Genomic DNA, 25,991 nt, shown 5'->3' on the forward strand with positions numbered 1-25,991 from the left:
CAGCCAAAGGCGGGGGCCTTGGCGGTCCAACCCCCAGCTGCAGAAGCTAACTCTTGGGACATGGAATGTCACCTCTCTGGCAGGGAAGGAGCCTGAGCTGGTGGGTGAGGCAGAGAAATTCCGACTAGATATAGTTGGACTCTCCTCCACACACAGCTTGGGTTCTGGTACCAATCCTCTCGAGAGGGGTTGGACTCTCTTCCACTCTGGAGTTGCCCACGGTGAGAGGCGCCGAGCAGGTGTGGGCATACTTATTGCCCCCCGGCTTGGTGCCTGTACGTTGGGGTTTACCCCGGTAGATGAGAGGGTAGCCTCCCTCCGCCTTCGGGTGGGGGGACGGGTTTTGACTGTTGTTTGCGCTTATGCACCGAACAGCAGCTCAGAATACCCACCCTTTTTGGAGTCCTTGGAGGGTGTGCTGGAGAGCGCCCTCTCTGGGGACTCCCTCGTTCTACTGGGGGACTTCAACGCTCACGTGGGCAATGACAGTGAGACCTGGAGGGGCGTGATTGGGAGGAACGGCCCCCCCGATCAGAACCCGAGTGGTGTTCTGTTATTGGACTTCTGTGCTCGTCACGGTTTGTCCATAACGAACACCATGTTCAAACATAGGGGTGTCCATATGTGCACTTGGCACCAGGACACCCTAGGCCGCAGTTCAATGATCGACTTTGTAATCGTGTCATCGGACTTGCGGCCACATGTTTTGGACACTCGGGTGAAGAGAGGGGCGGAGCTGTCAACTGATCACCACCTGGTGGTGTGTTGGCTCCGATGGCGGGGGAAGTTGCTGGCCAGACCCGGCAGGCCCAAACGCATTGTGAGGGTCTGCTGGGAACGTCTGGCGGAATCCCCTGTCAGAAAGAGTTTCAACACCCACCTCCGGCAGAACTTCTCCCTTGTCCCGGGGGAGGTGGGGGACATTGAGTCCGAGTGGGCCATGTTCCGCACCTCCATTGTTGAGGCGGCCGATCAGAGCTGTGGCCGTAAGGTGGTTGGTGCCTGTCGGGGCGGCAATCCCCGAACCCGCTGGTGGACACCAGTGGTAAGGGATGCCGTCAAGATGAAGAAGGAGGCCTATCGGGCCTTTTTGGCCTGTGGGACTCCGGAGGCAGCTGACAGGTACCGGCTGGCCAAGCGGACTGCGGCTTCGGCGGTCGCTGAGGCAAAAACCCGGACATGGGAGGAGTTCGGCGAGGCCATGGAAAACGACTTCCGGACGGCTTCGAGGAAATTCTGGTCCACCATCCGGTGTCTGAGGAGAGGGAAGCAGTGCACCATTAACACTGTGTATAGTGAAGATGGTGTACTGCTGACCTCGACTCGGGACGTCGTGAGTCGGTGGGGAGAATACTTCGAAGCCCTCCTCAATTCCACCGACACGCCTTCCTTTGAGGAAGCAGGGTCTGGGGACTCTGAGGTGGGCTCTTCGATCTCTGGGGTTGAAGTCACTGAGGCAGTTGGTAAGCTCCTCGGTGGCAAGGCCCCGGGGGTAGATGAGATCCGCCCGGAGTTCCTAAAGGCTCTGGATGTTGTAGGGCTGTCATGGCTGACACGCCTCTACAACATCGCGTGGACATCGGGGACAGTGCCTCTGGATTGGCAGACCGGGGTGGTGGTCCCTCTTTTCAAAAAGGGGGACCGGAGGGTGTGTTCCAATTATAGAGGGATCACACTCCTCAGCCTCCCCGGTAAAGTCTATTCAGGGGTGCTGGAGAGGAGGGTCCGTCGGGAAGTCGAATCTCGGATTCAGGAGGAGCAGTGTGGTTTTCGTCCCGGCCGTGGAACAGTGGACCAGCTCTACACCCTCGGCAGGGTCCTTGAGGGTGCATGGGAGTTCGCCCAACCAGTCTACATGTGTTTTGTGGATTTGGAGAAGGCGTTCGACCGTGTGCCTAGGGGAGTCCTGTGGAGGGTGCTCCGGGAGTACGGGGTACCGAGCCCCTTGGTAAGGGCTGTTCGGTCCCTGTACGACCGGTGTCAGAGTTTGGTCCGCATTGCCGGCAGTAAGTCGAATTCGTTCCCAGTGAGGATTGGACTCCGCCAAGGCTGCCCTTTGTCACCGATTCTGTTCATAATTTTTATGGACAGAATTTCTAGGCGCAGCCGAAGCGTTGAGGGTGTCCGGTTTGGTGGCCTCAGCATTTCATCTCTGCTTTTTGCAGATGATGTGGTGCTGTTGGCTTCATCAAGCCGTGACCTCCAACTCTCATTGGGGCGGTTCGCAGCCGAGTGTGAAGCGGTTGGGATGAAGATCAGCACCTCCAAATCCGAGACCATGGTCCTCAGCCGGAAAAGGGTGGCATGCCTTCTCCGGGTCGGGGAGGAGATCCTGCCCCAAGTGGAGGAGTTCAAGTATCTTGGGGTCTTGTTCACGAGTGAGGGTAGGAGGGAGCGGGAGATTGACAGGCGGATCGGTGCAGCGTCTGCAGTGATGCGGACTCTGCACCGGTCCGTTGTGGTGAAGAAGGAGCTGAGCCAAAAGGCGAAGCTCTCGATTTACCAGTCGATCTACGTTCCTACCCTCACCTATGGTCACGAGCTGTGGGTCGTGACCGAAAGAACAAGATCCCGGATACAAGCGGCCGAAATGAGTTTCCTCCGCAGGGTGTCCGGGCTCTCCCTTAGAGATAGGGTGAGAAGCTCGGTCATCCGGGAGGGGCTTGGTGTCGAGCCGCTACTCCTCCGCGTTGAGAGGAGCCAGTTGAGGTGGCTCGGGCATCTGGTTCGAATGCCTCCTGGACGCCTCCCTGGAGAGGTGTTCCGGGCATGTCCCACCGGCGGGAGGCCCCGGGGTCGACCCAGGACACGCTGGAGAGACTATGTTGCTCGGCTGGCCTGGGAACGCCTTGGAATCCCGCCGGAGGAGCTGGCTGAAGTGGCTGGGGAGAGGGAAGTCTGGACTTCCCTGCTGAAGCTGCTGCCCCCGCGACCCGACCCCGGAATAAGCGGAAGATAATGGATGGATGGATGGAAAAAAAAAAATTGGCACTCCTATGATTCCATACATCCTGCCAGAACTGCCACATACAGTCTATTTTTTAAAAAAAATTTGTATTGATTAACAACAATGATTAATTTTACAATTCCAAAGGCAGTTTCGTATCACATTCAAACACTGTGCTGGCTCCTCCATTCATTTTCTTCTTCTCTGGTGGTAAATGGACAGCAGCCAACAGTATTTGTGCTTCATTATCACCACCGCATGGACATATTTTTTGTGTACCACTACTATGCATTGTGGGATACAGGGCGCTCCGGAGTGACCATCGTTTTTCACTCGATCACTGAGCCCTCTGAGGGTCCATCTCACCAAGTTCACGTCACTGTTTTGGGAATGGCGTACCGCACGCATGCTATTTTTAGACCGTGACGTCGCATCGTAATGCGGAAGTAAAGCCGAAGTGGGACATTGTAGACCCGCCCTCGCATAGAAACAACGTAATTTGTGCTACTTTCGCCGGTAATCTTTCAAAAACGAACATGGCGATCACGCATTGCTTTTTTGGAACTTGTAGAAACGACTCTAGACATGAAGGATGTTTTCTTCATCTGTTTCCGGAAACCAAAAACTCGGGAGGAAAAAATGTGAAGACCGAAGCAACTTGCGCAGACTTAACACCAGCTCGGTGAATCCATTCACATTTCATATCAAGTAAACATTTTGTTTGGTTGGCATGGTCTTTCAGAGGACAAAGAGGTAAGCCATTTTTATATTTTGAACTCATTTTTTTAGCGTAACATTGTGCCATACTGCTTCTGTCTGACAATGAATGACCTGAAAAGAATTACAATGGTATCTGACTGTTACCGTTTCTGTTTTAACAACTTTAGTAAGGGGGAAGTGTAAATAAATTATAGAATTAAGATTTGTTATCAATGAAAAAATTAAAAGCGTTCGTTGGCTGTCACTGAATAGCATTTGCGATCGCCACACAAAGCTAACTAAACTACCCCCAAGAACGGTAAGAGACGTAGGACAACCAGAGGATATATAAGAAAGAACGGTAAGAGACGTAGGACAACCAGAGGATATATAAGAAAGACAGGGCTGATGGTAAAGGATAGCTTGTTGAAACAGGAGAATGTCATTGTCAGTCACGTCGATAAAAAAGCTTAAGCTATGCTTAGGTTGGCTCGTTTTTTTTTCGTCTTTTTCAGCCTTCGACACTCAAGCCATCTCTTTTAACTGAACATTTATATGTTCTTCCACATCTTTGCCAGTGAATTTGACAGCAGGCACATCATTTTCGGAGAGAAGGGTTAGGTTTTGCTCTGTAAACATCTCCTTCTTACACAATTTCCATTCATTTCCTATTAGGGACAAACGGTGGCTTGTCCCGACTTAGCACCAGTAGCTAATGTCATGAATATTAATGAGCGTAAGTGACGTGTTGCTTGCAGTACGCCATTGGAACGACCCTTAAGATGGCGGCAGGGATTCCCCCCGGGGGGCGGTGGCTAGGGCAAGTGAGCGAGGGCTCATTTAAACCGCGATTGACACGCAGCCCAGTTGATCAAGTGCCACGTTCCTGTTTTATTTTGAAGGCCGATGGCGGAATTTGTGGTGCGCACTCTCTTATTTTGAAAGGTACGAGCGGAAATGGCGACGCTAGCACGGTAGCTTGACAACGACGGGTCGATTCAACATGGAGTTCGCGTGCGAAGCCAGCCAATGAGAGCAACATGAACGTCGCCGACTCGTGTCGGACGAAGCAGCATTCCCGAGCAGGTAGGGACGCTCGTCACCCGGTCCCGAAGCGTCTCCGAACCGCCGGAAGCGCTACCGTGTCCAACGAACGCTAGCTCGAGAGCGGCTCGTCTTCGAACGTAACGGGGTGCCGCTGCCGCTGTGCCCGTTATCGCTCGCTCGCTCGCTCGCTCGGGACATGTCAGCTGTCCGCCGTCAGTCTCCCCCAAAAAACAGACAAAGCATTGAAATGTTGTGGAAGCGAAAACGAACGAGGTCGAACGACGTGACGACAGATGGCAGCTGCCGTCCGATAATGGAACTGGCGGCCGCACGGGTCGGCACTCTGACCGTCCGTCCATCTGAGCGCCGCCTTCGCGTCAAGCGATGCTTTATTAGCCCTCTGTGATGTCATGCGTTTTATTTCCGGACCCTAGGTCGCCCCGAGACGAGCCCGACGAGCCGTCCTTCTCGGCACCGTCATCATTTATCATACGTAGGTGGGAGTAGGCCAACGGTGACGCCGCATGTCAAATCACTGTTGATTCCCTACTGCACACGGGTAGCCCTGCCCGCCGAACCGTCTTCTCTCTTCCTATGCTTAGCCTCGGCACACTTTCGAGTTCTCTAGCATGTACTGTATTCGCTCATGTTTGCGTGAGGCCATTCCCCACCTTTGTTCCCTTCAATTTGGCCGCTGTCCATCCAGCTGCATTTATGGACAATGTAAACAACCACAAAGGGGAGTATTCCAAAACACCCCCGTGGCACAGTAAAACTGTTTCTGCATCGAAAGATATTCCCATCTTCCGTGCCGTTTCTCAAAGCAGTTAACAGTACAGCTGGAAAAAAGACAAAATGTGCAGTCGTGTACTTCGAGCCTCACTGCATTATAGAGTTCTAGTATGACATTTGTTTTTATAGGCCGAAGGCCGTCGAGGCACCGCTTAAGTCGTCGTTTTTCTTGCGGAATGTAACTTTGAAATCCTACCTACCCGCCCTGTCAATCGATCGTCTCAAGCCTCGCTGTCTACGTAACACGGGCCGATACCTATCCATCCTCGGAGCGCCGTTTTTCATTTTTTACATCGGGGCCGACGCGTTCGTCACGGATTTACTGGCACCCGCGTTACCGGTAGCTTACGAGTTAGCCGGCCGTGGTGTCCGCTCGTTGATGTCATTCATAATTGGATGAAATGATGACTTGTAAAATTGACTATCATTTATCTACTTAACCGTTGATTTGATGTGTGTACAAATGACGTAGAGAAAAAAAAGGTCACACTTGCTACAACAACACCATACGAGAGTCTCTTCAACACGACTGTAGAAGATGGCGCGTCGTGCACGCGGGCCCGTTCGCAGGGTGTTAAAATGGAGCCTACCTGAGCCTTTTCAACTTCCGCAGATCGGCACCGGAGGCCAGCTGTAAAACCCGGCCACCTAGCCGCAAGGTCCCGTTCGGTAGCGGAGGACATATGTCGCCCTCAAAATAAAGCTGCTGGAAATTTTGAATTTGGAACGTGTGGCGAGACCGTAACAATTGTGGAGGGGGGAGAGATTATTTTTTGTTTTCTACTGCAATCGTTAAATCTTAATTTCTCGGATCCGGCCGGCCGACGTCGCGGAGGGTTTGCCCGCTTCTTTTTTACGCCACGGATCGGAAGCCGGCGTTCTGTCGATGGACGCGACCCGATCAAAGTAAGCTCCCCGTTGTCGACGGCGGTGCAACTGGAGCGCAGTTGTTCTTCAGATTCGGTGGCCAGTAGGCACGTTGTGTTGCACAAGTTCTGAAATAAATGATTACAAACCTGGTGAAGCGAAGCTGGCGATTTTTTTTGGGTGATGTTGCAATAATAATGGTCTCCTTAACTTATAAAGACTGGCGAACAGAGGTCGGAGGAGGACCGTCGAGATCGTAGACGCTCTACAGCCGTGTTGTCGAGCCAGTTCACGGACTCTCATATTTTTCTATCATTTCCATCATCATTTCAATGGTAAGCCTCACCTTTTTTCACCACCTGTACTAACATTCTTGGAACCCATGTGGATTTCTCTTACAAGAAAACCCGCCGTGCGAGAAAACTAAGAAACGGCGGCGCCGTCATAAATCGTCCTATTTCGAGCATTTCGTCGAATGTAGAAACGGACGGCGAGCCAAATTTTACGTCGGATGTCGAAAAGATCACGTGTCGAATAGGGCTGGGCGATATGGCCTTAAGTTCGTATCGCGATAAATTGAGCAGATTTACCTCGATAACGATAAATGACGATAAATTCGCCCAAGCGGACTGTTATATAATTTGAAAATTTGAATCATTGCATTGAATGCAAATGAACCCTTTCTCGTTAAATTTATTTACCAGCTTTCAATTTAACAATTGCACATGCAGTCTAAACATTAAGTATTAAAAAAAATCTTGTCGACAATAAGAATTCCAGTGTGAACATTTATAGCAGCTTGTATGACTTGAAAAATGTACAACGTTATAAAAATCAATATGACGACTGTGCAAACATGTCATTCTAACACACAGGTGTCAAACCGATTCCAGAAAGGGCCAAGTGGGTGCTGGATTTTGTTCCAACCGATACCGTGCAGAGAGTTTAACCAATGAACTTCCGACTGAAACAAGCAACACCTGACAAAGTTTAACTGATTACACATGTAAAAGATCTGATTGGTGAAAAGGTGTCCTCTTTATTGGTTGGAAAGCAAACCTGCACCCACTTGGCCCTTTCTGGAATCGCTTTGACACATGTGTTCTAACACAAATGACTTGCGGCTTTAACAGTACATTTCAGACAACTTATTGGTAATGGCTGCTGTGACATAATTATTCAACACAAGTGTTTACGTCAAGGTTTCAGGTTCCCCCCCCCCCCCCCCCCCGAAACATTTTTTAATACATGCACCCCTCCCCCCACAGACACAACCAGATTAAAGCTGTATTGCTCTGATGCCAATGAAACATTTAAGGTTTTTATGATGGCAGAATAAAGCAAAAACATACAGAAAAATAGCTGTGGCCATTAAACTGTCATCGCTATATAAGTATAACACCATAACACCATAACCATATTATATATAGGCTTCACTGTTGGATTAAATTTTATGCTGAGTGCTTTACCATCATGAAAGCTTTCAGCGAAATCACACAGAGATGCCAAATAACGCGACATAATGATAGCTACATGAAGTCCGTGCCCAGTCCACTCATTAATTTCAGCCGTTTCGACAAGGTTAGAGCCGCTATCCGACTCTCTCATGTTCATTTGTAGCCGCTGTTAGCCGCTAGCGTTAGCCTGTGGCTTGGCTACCAGAAGAAAGCACTGAAAGCATCCTCTCCTGAAATCGTGAGAACCAGGGAGGACAGCTGGTGAAAGCCCGTCTGGAACCCGCCAAGAGTTTACTTAATGTCAGGTGAAAGTTTGGCGAAGCTAACTTAAGCCCGACTCCATCCCGTTGACTTGTAGCGTTAGCCGCTGGCGTTAGCTTACCGGGCGTCAGTTTGTTTGGCTTCCTGAAAACCACGTGACTCCATACGTAAACACGCTGTCTGCTTTCTTAAAGGGGAATGAACATAGCCAAACAACACAGAGTCAAAGCGGGATGAAAAGACTATATTTTCTCGTTCTATTAAATTACCGAATTTGCCGACATGGTCCAAATTAGGTCGGTCATCGTGAAGAATTTCGGTGACGGTAAATTTTCGGTTTACCGCCCTGCTCTAGTGTCGAAGCGACGGTACGTCGAGGTAAGTACCCCTGTACGTGATTGCTGACGTGGGTTAGCGGTCCAAAGGGACTGGAAAAATAAATGCACTTCAAAAATAGAACTCGCTTGCATCAACGACGTCGGAGTCACAATGGTACTTCGCGTCGATTGACATTTGACCTGCCATAACCCTCGGAGGGGGAGGGGAGAGGAGAGGACGGGCGGGATGCGGCGGCCACGCACAGCCTTGCTCGGTAGGGCTTCAGAGTACTATTGGACGGGGAGCTGAAATGGAGAGAAGTTAGGCAAACCCGCACGCCCGTCTCGTGACCCGCGCCCCCAAAGGCCCTTTTGTGCTGCGACTTTTATCCGTACGCCCGCACATGGAACTCTAGACCAACAGAGAGACAAACGCGCACACACTTTCACACATAAGAGGAAGTGCAGCGAAGAACTTTCCACTTCCTCCTTACACGACCGCTACGTCGTTTCATCACACCGGAGCGTCAAACAGGAAACACCTGAAGGCGGCCTTCCTTTTTGACACTTTTGACTTCCGGTCGGCGGCAGCCGGTCAGTGCTTTTCGATCAAATCCTAAGTTTTTCAAACTGATTTTTTTCAATGATTTTTTTGCGTCATCGAAGCGCCGATACGCTTACGAAAGCGAGCGCGGCCGCGGTTTGCTCGCCGCCCCAAACAAACCCTGGAGGCAAAGCGGCCGGCGACTTTCCAGGTCTAGCGCCGCCATTTTAGCCCCCAAATCTTGTCCTTTAATGCCCTTTTATAAATGCTATGGCCTATTACCAGGCTTTATGCTCTGTGTTTTTATACGCATGTGTGCGCGTGGGGAGAGTGGAAAGCAATTTCATCTGTGCTGTATGTTCTACGTATATGCATATTTGACAGTAAAGCTGAACTTGAACTTGATTCTATTCAACACCTGCCCGCCCGCTCGGAGAGGAAAAAAAAGCTAGAAAGCATGGAAAATGGGAGATTTAGGCCATTTCGATGGAAAAGATCTCTAAAATCACTGGTTGACGAGAAAAGTAGTGTCCCCGTCAATCAACGGATTGATTTATCTCCGCGAGCCTGCGATTAGCATCGGCGGGAAGAAAAAGTTATGCCCGTCCTCACCGGGGAAGGAAAAAAAAAAACCCTAAACAAGTGAAGACAAGAAAAAGAGCAGAAACATAACAGCAAAGTATGCTTTGTATTCGGCTTCCGTGGCAATCGGGAACATTTTGGTGACTTCCGGTACGACTCGCTGTCGCAGAGGCGGCGGCGGCGGCATGACGGAGGACAAATGCCCCCAGCTGGTGGACTACTTTGTGGTGGCGGGCCTGGACCCGGCGGGGGGGCCCTGGCGACCGCTGGACGACGACGGCAGGGCCGGCGCGCCCGCGGCCAGGGGAGCCGAACCCGTCACCGACCTGGCGGTGATCGCCCGGGGCCTGGGCGAGGAGGTGCCCCAGGGTTTCACCTGCATCGACAAGTCGCTGGGCGGTCACTCGGCCGAGCTGAGCGGGGGCCTCATCAACAACCCGCGGCTCTACCTCTGCTACAGGAGGGGCCGCGACAAACCCCCCGTCCTTGACATCGGGTGAGTTTCTGTCGCCGCTGTCGTCTAGGGATCTACACCTGAGGTATTCTGTGAATCTCTATATGACAATGTTCTATAATATTGATACTGTAGTTGACATCCCTTGACGACCAATCCTTATGTAATGATACGGGAGAAATGATTTCAGCACGGGAATCGAGGAATCCAAACGATCTCGTCATCTGTGGTGAAATTACTGAAGTTTAGACTCATGATGGCTAACCGCAAAGCCATTTTCAGTGGGCGATGGAGGTCCGCTATTTAACAACAATTTCCACTCCTTTCCAAATCAACACGAAAAATAGGAGCCTCCGCTGGCCAGCCGCCAAAATCAAATGAAGTTGAATTTTCTTTACCTCCTTACAAATGATGCTTAAAATGGCAAAAGTCACGATCTGTGAAAATGGCTGAAAACGCCGCCCGGGCGGCGGGTGCGCAGGGTACTGTACGAGGGAAAGGAGCAGCTGAAGGCGGGCTGGTTCGTGATCGAGACCACGCCGTACAGCCGCTCGGCAAGCCTGAGTTCAGGCGCCGGCCCGGCGGCGCACCGCGTCTTCCTGACGTACCGCCGCGCACCGGACGGCGCGCGGGACCTGCGCTCGCTGGGCGTCACCGACGTGGGCGTGCTGCTGCCCGGCAAAGGCGAGGTGGCGCCGCACACGTTCAGCCGCGTCGACAAGAACCTCAACCCCGGCATGGTGAGACCGAAAGCCGCCCGTCCCGCCGACCGCCCTTTTGAAGCCGCGCGTCCGCCGCCGTCTTTTCAGTGGGGTCCCGCCGTGTCGGTGTGCTACAAGCGAGCGGTCGCCAAAGCCAACGCTCTGGTCTACGAGGCGGGTGAGTGACCGCCCGCCTATCCCGTCGGGCTCGGGAGCACGCCGGTCATCGGGCCGGCCCGCCTTTCAGGTCTACTGAGCCGCTACCCGGCCGACGACCTGGACGCCTTCCCGCTGCCCGACTCGGTGCCGGTCTTCTGCCTGCCCATGGGCGTGTCCTTGGAGAGCTGGCCCGTCGACGCCAAGTATCAGCTGCCCGTCTTCTCCACTTTTGTGCTCACCACGGCCAGCGGCGACAAGGTGGGCCCCTAACAATCGCGTCTGTTGAAAAGCCCAATTCCTTCCCTTTTTAGTCTATTATACCCCCCCAAAAAATGTATGTATTTAGTGTCAGAGAGGGAGCGGTTCAGCGTTGCTCGATTTAACTGCAGTATGTTGTCTTTTGCCTCCAAATCCTTTCATACTGTTCAAGGAGTAGGGATGATCCATGATTCCCCTCACAGCCAGTTCCTTCAGCTGACCACATTGGCTGTATCAGCCCCATAATCAGCGGTACTCTATCTAAGAAGAGGCCACTGGCCGTAGTTAGCAAGTATATGCTCCGGCACCCTTGAAAGCCGCCGTCGTCAGGACGAGCGCTACAGGAGTGGAACCCTAAACCTATCTAGTGATTAGGGAATAGACGATGACCATCGTTTAGGGACCCATGTCCAGGAATGCGGCATCCTTTTCAAGTTTGGGAAAGGCTTTGGAAGAAAAATGCGCCATCTTTAAAACAAGAAGCGAAGGGAAAAAAAATCTGATTGAGGAGGCTTCAAGGAACACACAGGGCGAGGGCGTAAACAGATGAGTACCGGAGGCGGTGAATTTTCCGTTTTTGTCACACGCAGGTGTACGGCGCGGCCATCCAGTTCTACGAGGCCTTCCCGAGAGAGGTTCTGTCGGAGCGCCAGAGCGTGCGTCTGGGCCTGCTCAGTGTGGTGGACCGCCGGCCCGTCCCGGAGCGCGCCCTCCGGGCCAAGAAGAGCATCTGCGTGCTTTCGCACTGGCCCTTCTTCAGCGTCTTCCAGAAGTTTCTCACCTTTGTCTACCGATACTCCGTCTCCGGACCCCACGTGCTGCCTCTAGAGAAGTCAGAGCGCGCGCGCAGAACGGACACGCCATCGACGGGCCGAGCCAACGCTGTGGTTTGATTGCAGGCACATCTCCAGCTTCATGCACAACGTTCCTTTCCCGTCTCCCCGGCGACCTCGCATCCTGGTACAGGTACGCTCCTTGTGGTGAGAGCCGCTCCCTACGGACGCCGGTCCGGTGGCTAACAAAGGTAAAATAGTTGGGCTTACCTCACGTCGCAGCTTTCGCCGTACGACAACCTTCTTCTCTGCCAGCCCGTCTCCTCGCCGCTCCCCCTCAGGTGTGTGCCGCCGCCTTTTTGTTTGCGCGCGTGCCTCTTTTTCAATCGTCGTCTCTGTCGTCGCGTTTCATCGCCAGCGGCGCCAGCTTCCTGAAGCTCCTCCAGAACTTGGGCCCGGGGAACGCGTGCACGCTTTTGCTGGCCGTGCTGACGGAGCACAAAGTTCTGCTGCACTCGCTGCGACCCGATGTTCTGACGGCCGTCGGCGAGGCGCTGGTCTCGGTGAGCGTGAGGACGCCGGCGTCCCGACGTCTTCCCGCTGACGCGCGGCCTATTTGCCCGCAGATGACCTTCCCTCTGCGTTGGCTGTGTCCGTACATCCCGTTGTGCCCGCTCCAGATGGCCGAAGTGCTGCTGGCGCCCGTGCCCTTCATCGTGGGCCTGCCCTCCAGCTACTTTGACTCCTACGACCCCCCCGCTGACGTGGTCTGCGTCGACCTGGACACCAACGCGGTCTTTCAGTGAGTGAGCGACTGGCGACGGACACCTTTCACTACTAGCGGTCTGTTTACTTTGTGGCCGTTTGCTAGTCAATGTGACAATGGCGGTGTGTGTGTGTGTGTGTGTGTGTCTCACTCGAGGGAGAGAGTTTGGGTTTAAAACGTGTGCGAAAGCGTTTTATCCATTCAAGTGCGTGCCTCTCACTTGTGTGGAAGCGTTTGTCTCCGTCCGCCATCAAAGTCTGTCAATCGTGAGAATGGTGCATGTGTGAGAATCTGTTCCTCTTGTCTCACTGTGAGAATTGCACTCGAGAGAGTTGACATTTGCGTGGGAATGTTTGACTGGACTTTGCCGAGCGTTCCGCCAGTCAGGAGGCCTACGGCGTCGGAACGGCTCTTCCGCGCGCCGGTGTTTCATCCGCCTTTCCCGTCTGTCGCCGTTCAGGTCGGAGGACAAGAAGCCGTTGTCCTGGCGATCGTTACCCAGGAAACCGGGAAAGCTTCTTTTCAACACCCTGTGTGACCTACACAAGACCCTGGAGCAGAGTAGGTCCTCGCTTGACATCGACACGTCCGAGTCGTCGCCAATAGTTCCGCACTGTACAAAAAGGCGGTAGAACAAAAATGGTCCAGTAGTCCTCTCTGTTAACGAATACGAAAGTGGCAGCGGTCGGTCACAGAAATAACTACCTATTTGGCTCCAACAGAACGACACGCAAAAAATCATGAGGACTAACGGCAGGCACCCTGAGAAAAGAGTCAAATCTTGAGAGGCTAATTTAAAAAAAAACAAAAACGTTAAGACTTTTGCCTCCCGCGCCACTAGAAGTGGTTTTCTTTCTGCCGTATAAGCGGGGTCGGACTGTTAATTCTGGCGGTCCGAGAAACTGCCTTCCCGCTGTCAGCGGTGACGTTTGTGTGTCAGTCTGCTCTCCGGGGCAGGAGGAGGCCACGCTGGAGTTCTTGCTGACGGACTTTGACCAGGTGTACCGGCGCCGGAAGCAGCTGGAGCTGGAGATCCAGGAGGCCTTCTTGCGCTTTATGAGCGTCCTGCTGCGGGGCTACCGCGCTTTCCTGCTCCCCATAACGCAGGCGCCCTCCGACACTGCCACCGACTGCGGCTCCCTCTTCAACCTGCAGGGTGCGGAACGGCGTTCGGGAAAATTCCCCGCGCTCGCGGTCTGACGCGCGTCTTCCCGCGCTCAGGTTTCCTGAAATCTCGCGAGCGCGCTCAGCAGAAGTTCTTCTGCCAGCTGACCCGCACGCAGATGTTCACGCAGTTCATCGAGGAGTGTTCCTTTGTCAGCGAGCGCCACGCCTGCCTGGAGTTCTTCGACGAATGCGTCCAAAAGGTCGGTCCGTTCTCATTACGGTAGAGAAGAATAGAATAGAAATCCTTTTTTCTCATCAAATATAATCCAATGAGATTCAAAGCTTCGCCAGAAAGTGCACCGCATAAAACAATAAGGCTCCTGTCATTTTCGGATGATAAGCTGATACTTTTGTTCCTTCATTTTGTATCCTACGGCTAATAGTGCAGTGCGGCTTATTTGTTGATATATTTGAGTTAATAGGTAACACGTCATCATTTTGATATGGCACTATTATTCGCATGACTAAATTCTTATGACGGATGACATTAAGTGTCAAATGATGTCACTACCTCCATTTATATCCAGCTTGGATCTCTTACATCCATTCAATAGTGAGATCATTTGCCGGATAAGACAAAATGATCTGTTATAAGCAGTCATTAATGCTCATGGCAGTTTCATTTTATGATTGTCTAATGACAGTCTTACGGCATCACTGTCAAAGTGTTACCAAATACCATAACTAGCAATTAATGAAACAACTGGAACAATAGCCGAATAATTCATTAGCACAGAACATGAATTTTGATTGTTATGTATATGTTTTGCTGCAATGCATGCTAGGAGGCATGTTGGACAACAGCAGTGATGGCAGCAGAGGTTGACTGTCTCCCGCAAGGGAGCGGTGATGGTCAAATGAAGCTTGTTTATGCGGCGGCCATAGTTCCCTCCCGGGTCAGCCCGGCCGGAGCCGCGTCTCCTTTTACCGGGTGCCGGGGAGGTGCCCCCCTGGTGTCATACCGCGCGTCCCTCCAGCCCAGGGTTGGTTGTAGGGGGGCGTGCTCCCGTCCCCTTGGTCTGTCTCCGGCCCTGTCCGCCTCTCTGGACCACGGCGGCCGCCGCTGCCCTCCTGCCGGCGGGGTCATCGACGGGGCCTCTTGGGGCCTGCGGGGCCTTGCTTGGGGCTCGCTGTCCCTTGCCGGTGGGGTGGACGTCCCCTGGTCTCTGGCTGGGTGGGTGCTTGGGGGGCGGGGGGAGGAGTGGGCGGTTGCGGATGCACTGTGGGTGGTTTGGGCGGGGGTCAATCGGGGCCCTGGCGCTTCTCCAGCCCTGCGGCCGGGGGTTCCGGTGTACGGGGTCACGCCCGCGGGAGCCTGCCTCTTAACTCATGCACTTCTGACTTCGGCACTGTAAATATCTTTCACCCTGGCTCTTACATACTCATACATTTCTCCGGGGAGAGTTGGGACAGGGCCATACAGTCCTGGCCCGGCTCCCCCCTGTTTGGGACCTGTTGGGAGGGGGTGCCTCACGGTTACCTCCTCATGACTGGCCCCGCCATCCCTGCACCTTTTTTTAACGCACCACACACACATCATACTCCACAGGAGAGCTCTGGCAAAGGGCATTGGGACGGGCGGCTGGGTAGAAATTCCATCCTGCAGTCCCACTGCCCCAAGCCAAGCTCTCCTATTTTAATGCATACATTGCAATACCCTCCCCTCACAATCCCATCATGGTGCTGGGTAATGGCTGCCATCTGGGAACCTGGCAGCCACAGTAATAGGGTGGTCGGTGGGTCCCACACTTTTTCCCTATGGCATGGCTCCTGGGGCGTGGCCTCCCCTCTGCCTGGGCTGCCGGCCACGGGACTCTGGGGAGGTCGGGGCTCCAACCTTGCGCCGCCCTGCGGCGGCCCCCAGGCGTTCTCCTGCATCCGCCTTCCCCTCTATTCTCTGACTGGGTATCCACCCTGTGCTCCATCGCGGGCCGCTGGCCGGGTGCCAGTGTATCGGCTGTGTGTTGCCTGCCCCGGCGGGGGACCCTGCCCTGCCCTGGGCTTGGTGGGCCGCTGGGGGTCCCGTGGTGTACCGTGCCGGTTGGTCGGCTGCGACTCATGGACCGGGTGGGCGGACGGGGGTGGAGGTGGGCGTGGGGTCGGTGGTGCGTCCCCTCTTGCCATCCCTGAAGGCCAGTTGATGGGTGCGCGGGTGGCCCGGGGGACCACCCTGGATCCCGGGGGGGACGATGGCTCCTTCGCTGGGCTGCGGGAGGAGGGATGGGCTGCGCCCACCCACGCTCCCTCCCTGGCTGGGTGGGGGCCATGGCCCTGGGTCGGCGCCCGTGTGGCGTCTCCGCTCGTCTGCGTTGCTGTCGCGTGCTTGGTGTGGCTCGCGTGCAGCTAGATATGATTGGGCGCGCTCGGGTGGGGGGGGTCCCAGTGCCGACGATTGACGATGGGGCGGCGTAGGATCAGTCGCCAACCGGCTTACACTCACAAGGGGTTAACATGATTACTGGGTTCTAGATCACAGAGCTGATTTGTGTACACTCTACCCCTTTCACTTAGCTTCTAGACTCCCCCGCCCCCTTCCTCCTCTTTCCCTGGTCAACAGACCCTCCACATGGTGTCAACCGGAAATACATTTAGCTGACAACAGCACCAACATATTAGTAGTTAGTTTAGTTAGGCGTTCAATGTATTTCTTGTTGTTTGTGTTTCTTTTCTTTCTTCTCTTGTTTCTTTTCTTCTGTTCCCCCATAACCTCTTCCTGTTCGCTGCTTTGTCATAATAAACGAGGTATGTTGAATGATCACAATGGGAAACCCTAACCCAACTAGCACTTTTTTACTATTGTGCACCTTATACTTTCATCTTTGTTACTGTGTTGTTATGGGCGCTGGAAACCAATTTCCCTGAGGGAACTCTCCCAAGGGAGAAATAAAGTTAATTGAATAGAACTGAAACATTAAAACTGTTCAGACTATCCGGGCACTTCGACTTCCATTCTCCGTGTCAAACAGCTGAACAGGACAGGTTTAAAAAAAAAAAAAAAAAAAAAAAAGATCCGTTTGCGCCACACTTTTACCATTGATGTTGGTGAGCAGGAGGGGCATTTTTTGAGGATTTCCACTCGGCCACCCAATGCAAACAAACGTCGTCGCCCACAAATGAGAAATTTCATGACGTTAATATGTCCGTGTTCTTCGCTCGTTTAGGTCACAAACATTTTAGTCGGAAAAATGGATTATTTGAAGCCAAAACCTGACAGGTAACTTTTGGGATAGTCCATTTGATAAACGATAGCGCGAATGAAGAATTTGCGTTTCTTAACCACGCTCGACAACCATAGTGTGAATTACGAGCACGGCGTTCCACGAAAGACTGAGATCGAATAGCGTTTGGTGACAATGGAATGTATCGTGCCGGGGAGGATTTTGCAACGCTCACGACGGCTGCGCGCAGGTGGACGTGGAGAAGCCGGAGGAGGTGCGCTTGGTGGACGTGGACGACGGTCCCTGCGGCGAACGCACCGTTTTCATCATGCCGCCCGAGGAGCCCGCCGAGGAGGACCAGTGCCCGGCCCGCTACAGGTGACGGTTTGACACCGACGGCGGCGAAGCCCGTGCTGGCTGACCCGCGCTTTTTTTGCACTCCGCCCTCGCAGCTACGACACCTTTCCGGCCTTGAAAGCGGAGCTCTTCGATCGGCCGCTGGACCGGCTCCGCCTCCCCGCTGAGGGCGGGGCGCCCGGTAGCCCCGCCCCCAGACGCACCAAGCAGGTACGCAAAGAAATTCCGAAAATAAAGCCTGAATTATGCTCCTGCGTTGCAGTGACGGCAAAGTGACTATGGCGTCGATGAGCGTTGCACTGTAATTCACTGCCGAGCCACTAGAAGGGTGTTGCTTTAGGTTTTTACCGTTTTGGGGCATGCTTGTTGATTTCCTCTAGTTTAACGGACAAAAAAATAAACAATGCAAGATGGAACATTTGAATGTGGATCTTCAGCTCATCAACATTGAATGAATGTTGATCATACAAATGTTGAGGCGCAGGCGACACAGAAGACTGTTTCGAGGCGGTCTGTCCGACTTTTGATGCCGCGCAGAGAGTTGTAGCCTCGGGTTGAAACCGGCAAGCTTTGGCGGCTAGCTTCAAACTGGCGTCGAGCACCGCGTCGGCGTTTTGTCCGAGGTCTGCGAAGCCATCCGGCCCAATTTGTTTGCCGTGCCCTACAACCAGCCAGATTTCTGGCGGCTATGGAACTTCCCAAACTGCGTTGGAAGCCTTGATGTTAAAGTTATCATAAAAGCACGGAGGCACTCTCAGTCAGTGATGATGTATCAAGTGTGTGAACTGTCTTGGTGAAAACTAAACATCAAAACAACTCTTTTGACACCAAACCTATGCTTTATGCTTCAAATTAGGCATGTGCCGGTATGAGATTTTGACGGTACGATAACCGTGAGCAAAAATACCGCGGTTTCACGGTATCACGGTATTGCAATTGTAGCTCCAAAATTTTGCGATGTATGGGTTTTTAAAAAAAAAAAAAGAAAAAAAAAACAGGATTTTTTTTTTTTTTTCTCCATTGAACAGGATTTTTTTTTCAAAACATATTTGCAAATTGGAACATGAATATAATGTGAAAATAAATAAATTAATAAAAAAATAACAAATATTTTATATAAAATTAAAATAAATAGAACCTAGACTATACCCACAGCCACAGCTCAAGTTGCTCAATATTAGAGTAAGAACAAAATAATTGCTATAAAAAAGTAAAAACACTTCTAAATAAAATTAAAAATATATACTGTATGACTTTTTTTGAGGGGGGGAAGCTCAAGTGGAGTTTTGCCATTTTCAGCCACTGTGTCAACTCTAGTCTACATGATGCCATGCCTTTGTGTTAAAAAGAACAAAGAATTCATAAGTTAATAAGTTAGTTAAAAATGTATAAGTTAGTTTTATGAATTAGTTAAAATATAAATATTGTTGAGGAAAGGTTTCATCTAAAAAAAAAAAAAGTGAGGAGTGAGACCTCCTTTCTCAATTAGCGATCTTTGACGTGATCCTTTTTCTTCCCCCCCTTCTTCCACTCAAGCTTGTTTCTCACTCAGCGGCTGTGAGACATAAAATCTCGACGAAGCTGCTATCCCAGCTTAGCCTAGGCTAACATTCGTCTTTGTAAGTTTTAGTTAGTTTGTATATTGAATTTGAAAGGAAAATGTGTGTTTTGTTTTTGGCGAACTTTTTAATGGTGCTACTGCTATCCTGTTGAACCTAATCACACGTGGAAAAATACAATTGTACAACGTTTTAAATGTATTCATTTGTATATTTAAGCACGATTTGAGAGCTCAATAAATTGAAGAAAAGTACGCCTTGTGTTTGGAGGGTGTTTTGGGGTTTGCTGGCTGTTTAGCAGAATAGCGTCACTGACACTCACGGCAACAAACAGGGGAAGGGTGAGCGCTGCCGCACCAAGCCACTTCGGCTGCATTTTGGCACATGAAAAATAGCGAATACCGTACTAAGGTATGACGGAAAATTTTCGTGGTTTTGAAACCGCAAAGTTTTCACACCACGGTAAACCGTGAAACCGGTAACCGGCACATGTCTACTTCAAATACATGAAGTGTGACAGGTAAATAAGTCACAGACTGACAGCAAACATATGTACACAATAAATGATGAAGTGCACCAATCAAAAATACGACAAAGTGCTAAAAAGCTGGCAGTCTTAGGCCGACTGGATCACCGCTTCGTGTGGCCGTTCGATTCCGAACACACACATACTTGTCTCGGCGGTTCTTCCATTTTTTTTTTTTTTTCCCCCAATCGCTGGCTGACCTCCAGCCCCGTATTTTCAGCAATCTCCTCCCACGAATCGCTTTCCATTTGGCAATCTTCATAATGTCTTGACGAGACATTGTAGTTATCGTACTTGTTCTTCATTGATACTCTCGTCGGTCGGGTCCATTTTTGAAACCCTAACCCAATGTTAATAATGTTAATGCCATCTTGTGGATTTATCGTTTTAATAAAAAAATACAGTACTTATGTACAGTATGTTGAATGTATATATCAGTCTTATCTTTCCATTCCAACAATAATTTACAGAAAAATATGGTATATTTTAGAGATGGTTTGAATTGCGATTAATTACGATTAATTCATTTTTAAGCTGTGATTAACTCGATTAAAAATTTTAATTGTTTGACAGCCCTAGTTAAATGTACACCTTATGCCTAATATATACATAACACAATAAAACAATTGTTGTGGAACTCTAAATGTTGACTGGACAGTTATGGACTATGCACATTAAATCATTAGTATCATCAAATATTACACAATACACCAAAGTATATCAGTAGCCGTGTCCTTAAGTCTTTCTGATAGTTTCCCCCTGACCTTTTTACTGCAATAATATAATGAAAACCTGAAATGATGGCTTTTAGTTTTGGTGTGCCACCCCAAGATTTGAAGTGGCCCCATCTGGCCACCCCTATGAGCAATTTCTGGAGGCGCCACTGATTGTACCCGGCCGGGAGGTAATGGAGCCACTTTGACCGCTTTTATTGGGGCGGGCAGGAGCTGAAGGTGGCGCAGCGGCGGGCGCAGACCTGCTGCGGCTCGGCGGACATGTGGTGCAAGTGCCTGCTGGGTCACATGTACGGCTTGTGGTTCATCTGCCTGCCCGCCTACGTGCGCACGCAGAGCGTCAAAGTGGCCGCCCTCCACGCCGCCTACGACGTCCTCAAGCACATGGAGGGCAGGAAGGTGCTACTGCCCGATGAGGTGAGCCCATCCGGACGTGCGCGCGCGCGCCTCCGTGTCTAACACTGTGCGCGGTCATTTGTTTTTAGGTGTGTTACAGGATTCTGATGCAGCTGTGCAGTCAGTACGGCCAGCCCGTGCTTGCGGTGCGTGTCCTCCTGGAGATGAAGAAAGCCGGCATCACGCCCAACACCATCACGTACGGCTACTACAACAAGGTACGTACGCGCGCACGTGCGTGCGCGGAGAAAAGCGCCCAAAGGCCAGGTGCTCATTTGGAGTTTTGGCGCACGCTCAGGCGGTCCTGGAGAGCAAGTGGCCGTCGACTCATCGGGGCGGGCGCTTGCTCTGGGCCAAGCTGAGGAACGCGGTGCTGGCCGTGGCCCTTTTCAGGCAGCCCATCAAACTGCGCGGCGACGGCCCGTGTCGGAACGCCGCCAAACGCCTAACCGGAGACTCTCCGTCGGCCGTCGCCCTCCCCCGCCTGTCTCTGATTCGGCAGGCCAGCTGGAGCGGCCTGAGCCAAAGCTCTAGCCACGATTCCCTGACGGGATCCTTGGCCAAGAGCGGCAGCCTCGGCAGCATCGAGGCGCCCGCGCGACGTGAGACGCCTTCTTTTGCGTGCCGTCGTCACCCGCGTGACGAAGGTAGGAATCTCAAACCCGAGCGTCTTTTCGCAGCGGGGGACTCGGGCGACGGCAAGTCGGGCCGCCGCGCCCCGTCCGGCAAGCCTCCCTTGGGCGGCGTCCCGGTGCGTCGAAGCGACATCTGCTTGTCCGGTTTCTACGCGGAAGCGGCGGAAAACGACAACGAGGATGAAGAGGCCAGGTCTAGAAGGTGCGCGGCCACACAAAGCGCTGTCGTCAAGACGGCACGCGGCACCTACCACTCCGTCGCTTCCGTTTTCCCCTCCAGAGCGGCGAGCGCTCACGACGCGGCGGCGGACCGGAACGACGACAAAGTGTCGCCGCGCGGCCTGGCGGGAAGGTTGCAGCGGCTCCTGACGCCCACGCGCCACAGAGCGGCGGTCCGACGCGCCGCCAGCGTGGACGAGCGCCGGCCCGGCTCGGGGGCTTCCGTCCGCCGGGCGTCCGAGCAGCGGCGCTCCAGGAAGGCTCGGGAGGCGGGAACGCCGCCGAAGGCCAAACAACGCCTCGCCGACGCCACCTCAGAGGTGACGCCGTGTTCGCCGCGTGCCTTTTCAGGCGCCGGTCCGCGTGACGTTGCGGTTTTTGTCCGGGCAGAGCTCGCTGTCGCCGAGCAGCGACGTGGACTCGGCGGACGCGCCCCGGCCTCAGCGCGACTCCTGGGATGCCGAGCGAGACGACGAGGGAACGGAGGTAGGCCGGAAGACCGCGGCCGTCGCCGCACTTGGCGCTGATCGGAATGTGCCTTTTTGAGGTTTTGATGTCCAGCTGCTCCCGGTGTCGCTCTTGCGGATTCTTGGTGTACGACGAGGAAATCATGGCGGGATGGACACCCGACGACTCCAATCTCAACTCCTGTTGCCCCTTCTGCGGCGCCTCTTTCGTCCCCTTCCTCACCGCGCACGTTCGGCGACCTGGCGGGTGAGAGCCGCCCGGGTTAAACCCTAACCCGAGGGCGTACTGACGTTCCGTTTCCCCGACGCTCCCAGCGACGACGGAGTCACGCCTCCCGCGTGTAACGGCGCCTCTGAGACCGACGCGGCGAGCAGCGAGCCGGTAAGCCGGGAGCGGACTGCTCCGGCTCGGGCCCGCCGGGCCGCGGCTCACGCGGGCTCATGTCTCCCACAGGTGGCGGTGGCGTACGTCAGTCCGCTGGTTCTGCGGAAGGAGCTGGAAAGTCTGCTGGACCACGAGGGCGAGGCGGTGCTCGGGCAGCCGCAGTTCCTGGAGAGCCACTGCATCATCTTCTGGAATCTCCTCTGGTTCTTCCAGCGCTTGGGCCTGCCCAGCCATCTGCCGAGGCTGCTGCGTCCGGTCGCCCGCCCCCCGCAGGTACCTCCCTCTTCGTCGGCGGGCTTTGGGCGGGCCGGCCGTCTTCTGCCGCAGATGCCTTTGTGTCCAGATACAAATGTTTCAGATCAGGTCAATGGTTTTCAAGCAGAAGTGTATCGCACCGGGAAAAAGGTGATCACGTTGTCACCCTATGACATTAATGTTATTTTTCAACGATCACGCCACAGCGTGATAAAAATCAGATTGTAATGTGATAAGGTTGACGTTTGAACACGGCCAGTTTGACGTTTTAACGTGCTAAGTTGACTCGGGCGAGACAAAAGTGGGAAATTCCTTTTGCTTCGGATGGGCGGTCAAGTCCAATATATCTGTGTCTTTTTTTTTTTTTTTTTTTAACCCAAACGCTTGGCAATCAATGTTCGTTCCAATTATTTTTTTTTTTTGAACAGTAGCATGGTTACATGTCACTAGTGACTGATTTGGAGGATACGAATACGACTTGCCTTCAGCACAGGCAAGATTTCAGTTATTATTGTTAATCTCCAATAAAACGCACGTTGCAGTTTTATTCCTTTGTTGGTTGCTCTCAACAGCCATCAGCAATTGCCCAGCAATAACCGCCAAATCAATAACGGGCGCATTCCCATACGTCATAAATATGCGTTCCAAATGCAAATGTTGACATTGAATATGAACAACGAATGACGGATTAGTTGTCGTCGGCTTTTATGAAAGTCTGAGAATAAGTCTTGACACGTGTGTGCGCATCAGTTGGAGGCCTCTCTTCGGGTGAGGCTCCTGTGGGACACCCTGACCCCGGACCCGGACTCCTGGCCCCCTCTCTACGTGCTGTGGCGTCTTCACAGTAAGCAGAGTGTCCGGACCACGGCCCCGGCCCCACGCCGCTTAATCCTCCCTATCCCGGCGCAGGCGGAGTACCCGTGCGCGATTGGCGCCGCCACAACCACCCGTTTACGTTGTCCTTCCTGGAGGAGGTTCTACGCTGCGTGGGCATGAACGAGGTGCACAAGGCCGTCACGCTCTTCCTCGACACGGTGCGCCGCCACGCCTGCGAGTCCGCCGCTCCGCCGCCGCTCCGCAGGTTGGGCGCCGTCGCCGGCTTTGCCTCCGGCTCGCTTTGCCGCCTCGGGGCGGCCGCGTTCTTCCCTCACGCCTTTTGTTTTTGCGAGCGCAGGAGCGTGTACCGAGAGTTGCTGTTTCTAACGCTGGCGGCGATGGGAAAGGATCACGCCGGTAAGTGTCGGAAAGGCCGAGACGTCCGTCTCCTCCGGCTATTGGCCGGTTTATACCCGACGCGTCGAACGGTCCGTGCGGAAACGAGATGCGCGGAGTTCATCCGGTACGCGTTTTTCAAAATGTATGCTCCGTGCAGCTCGCTTGCGTGGTGAAACTTATGTTTTCCCAGACTACAGGGGGCAGACAAAAGCACGTCTATGGCATATGAGCACCTTTGTACAATGAAGGAAAATCCTTTTAAAAACAAAAAAAAATTCACCCCCGCCCATTATCGAACAATACAAATGAACCATGTCAGCTAAAATCTTGAACTTCAGCAATCAGTCGTGAAGGAAAAGAAAGTCGATTTTTCCATTTGACAGGTTCTTTAATTCTTTTAACCAACAGGAGATGATGACACGCAATTCAGGAACAAAAGGAAAGCATTAATCACCTAAGATGTATACAGGACATTCATTAAGAAAAGAGTCATTTAAAGCTGGTCGACATTTATGCCAGCGCGCAACGCGGTGCTCCCCAGGAAAAAGCCTTCCACATCCATCGGTTTATATATGCCGTAACAAACCCAGGAGCCGACCTAGTGCCGGCCCAAAGCTAGCCAAAACAAAAAGCCGAAGTCCTTGTACCGTAGCTAAAACATACGGATTGGAAAATATCATATACAGCCATGTGAAATGAACAGATTTGTATTTTTGTGAATAAATGGAAATCTACAGTAGTTAGTCCGCCACATTTTTTCACTGGAATTGATGAATCGCCTCTGCCGATAGCGGCTTCAAAATTTCAGCAAGTGAGCGGTGCGGAAATCTGGTAAAGGAACCTGTGTATTAAATGACCTGTTAGCTCTTTCATCCTCAAGGTTCATAAAAGATTTCCAATAAAAGTGACGTGTTCAAAGCCAACAATATAGTTCCTGACAGCAGCATGCTGGTACTTCTGTCCTAGCCTTTAACAAGACCGTCAGACTTGCGAGTGATATTATAGATGTTGGAAACGGAGGATGGACTTAAGTTCTTGTGATTGGTTGAATGTCCATCGACTTCCTGGCCGTTATTGCCAGATAGGGAGAATGTCGTTCACGACATCCGCCGTCGGCTCGGCCCGCTTCCCGTTTACTCTCCTCGGGCCTCCCCGAAGCGAACGCGTCCGTCCGAGACAGCGCGTCGTCCTTTGCAGTCTTGTCGCCCTTTTGGTATTCGTCACCGTTTCCGAGCGGTACGTCGTCGACGGTGTTACTTCCCTTTACCGTGCGGAAATGCAGGCGCGGCCGCATTTTGCCACGCGAAGGCAGCCGGATCGGTCAAGTATAAACGGGCCTTAACGCGCCGCTTTCCTGTTCCGGCAGCTGCTTTCGACAAGAAGTACAAGGCGGCGTACTCGCGGCTGGCCGGCGTCCTTGGCAAAGAAGAGCTGCGCCGGCGGCGGGCGCAGCCCCCCGGCGCCAAAGCTATCGACTGCAGACGGAGCTTTCAGCCGCCTCTCCAGTGCTGATCGCCGGTCGCTTCCCAACTTCCCGCAGTCCTCCCTGTTCAGCGTTTGTTGGAAAAAGAAGTTGAGCCCTCTGAGTAATGGGGAAATGTCACAATATTGGCTGGAGGAATTATTGCTTTTCCCATGTAATTTATTCTGCTGTAAATGTTTTTTTTTTTTTTTAAGAAAATTAAAACAACCAACTTCTTGGAGTGAATATGTTGTGCAGAATTACAATCATTCAATGGCAGAGCACCCAAATAATTTTGAGATGCAAAGGTTTCTATGCTTGGTATGTGATGGACAGTAGTTATTGCGCACGTGCCAGACTTGTGAAAAAGCATCACTGGAGAAGGACCGTGCAGAGACCGATTATGCTCATAGATCAAAATGGGCACATGAATTAGAATTGAATAGACCTTCCAAAACATATACTTCCAGTTGAACCAGCTTTACTGTAGAATTGGCCTCTATATCAAAACTTCCTTCCTGAACTTGTTCATCTGAGAACAAACCACATTAGATGTTCACTGAGCTACCGTCCGCACAGATTTGTCAAAACAACTGTATTATTATCCATATTTGACACCTCGAGCACCTAATAATAAGGTAGTGACATAAAATGTTATAGCATTGTAATTTTGTTTATAAGGATTGGATTTTTTACCTCTTACAAACTGTTATTCTTACCTTTTGTGCTCGTCACCCAGATGATGAGGGATCCACTGCCTTTAGCAGCCTCATCCAGCGTTACTTGAAAATCATATTAAATGAAATTCGTCATTCAAAAAAAATGTACTCAA

The 25,991-nt window shown here is 52.2% G+C and overlaps 1 protein-coding gene across 3 annotated transcripts; it reads left to right on the plus strand.

Moving 5' to 3' along the window:
• Positions 1-4,462: 4,462 nt before the first annotated feature.
• Positions 4,463-25,370, plus strand: LOC130914855 (DENN domain-containing protein 4B-like). 3 transcript variants are annotated; one of them, XM_057834408.1, is made up of 28 exons: positions 4,467-4,732; positions 9,683-10,009; positions 10,449-10,707; positions 10,777-10,846; positions 10,916-11,085; positions 11,676-11,917; positions 11,985-12,051; positions 12,141-12,199; positions 12,277-12,421; positions 12,485-12,660; positions 13,085-13,185; positions 13,565-13,780; positions 13,846-13,991; positions 17,200-17,327; positions 17,402-17,516; positions 20,336-20,542; positions 20,611-20,739; positions 20,820-21,123; positions 21,202-21,358; positions 21,437-21,695; positions 21,766-21,861; positions 21,923-22,089; positions 22,158-22,224; positions 22,297-22,500; positions 23,233-23,326; positions 23,392-23,563; positions 23,657-23,715; positions 25,064-25,369. In XM_057834408.1, exons 2-28 carry the CDS (start codon positions 9,699-9,701, stop codon positions 25,207-25,209), a joined length of 4,266 nt encoding a protein of 1,421 aa, XP_057690391.1. In that variant the 5' UTR covers positions 4,467-4,732; positions 9,683-9,698; the 3' UTR covers positions 25,210-25,369. The 3 variants fall into 3 exon arrangements, with proteins under 3 accessions (XP_057690388.1, XP_057690391.1, XP_057690389.1); XM_057834405.1 differs by having other exon boundaries at positions 4,463-4,732; positions 20,820-21,695; positions 25,064-25,370; XM_057834406.1 differs by lacking the exon at positions 4,467-4,732 and adding an exon at positions 4,741-9,610 and having other exon boundaries at positions 20,820-21,695; positions 25,064-25,370.
• The last annotated feature ends 621 nt before the right edge of the window (positions 25,371-25,991 follow it).

The sequence above is a fragment of the Corythoichthys intestinalis genome, chromosome 4 (genome assembly GCF_030265065.1).
Source record: "Corythoichthys intestinalis isolate RoL2023-P3 chromosome 4, ASM3026506v1, whole genome shotgun sequence".
Classification (NCBI taxonomy): Eukaryota; Metazoa; Chordata; class Actinopteri; order Syngnathiformes; family Syngnathidae; genus Corythoichthys; species Corythoichthys intestinalis.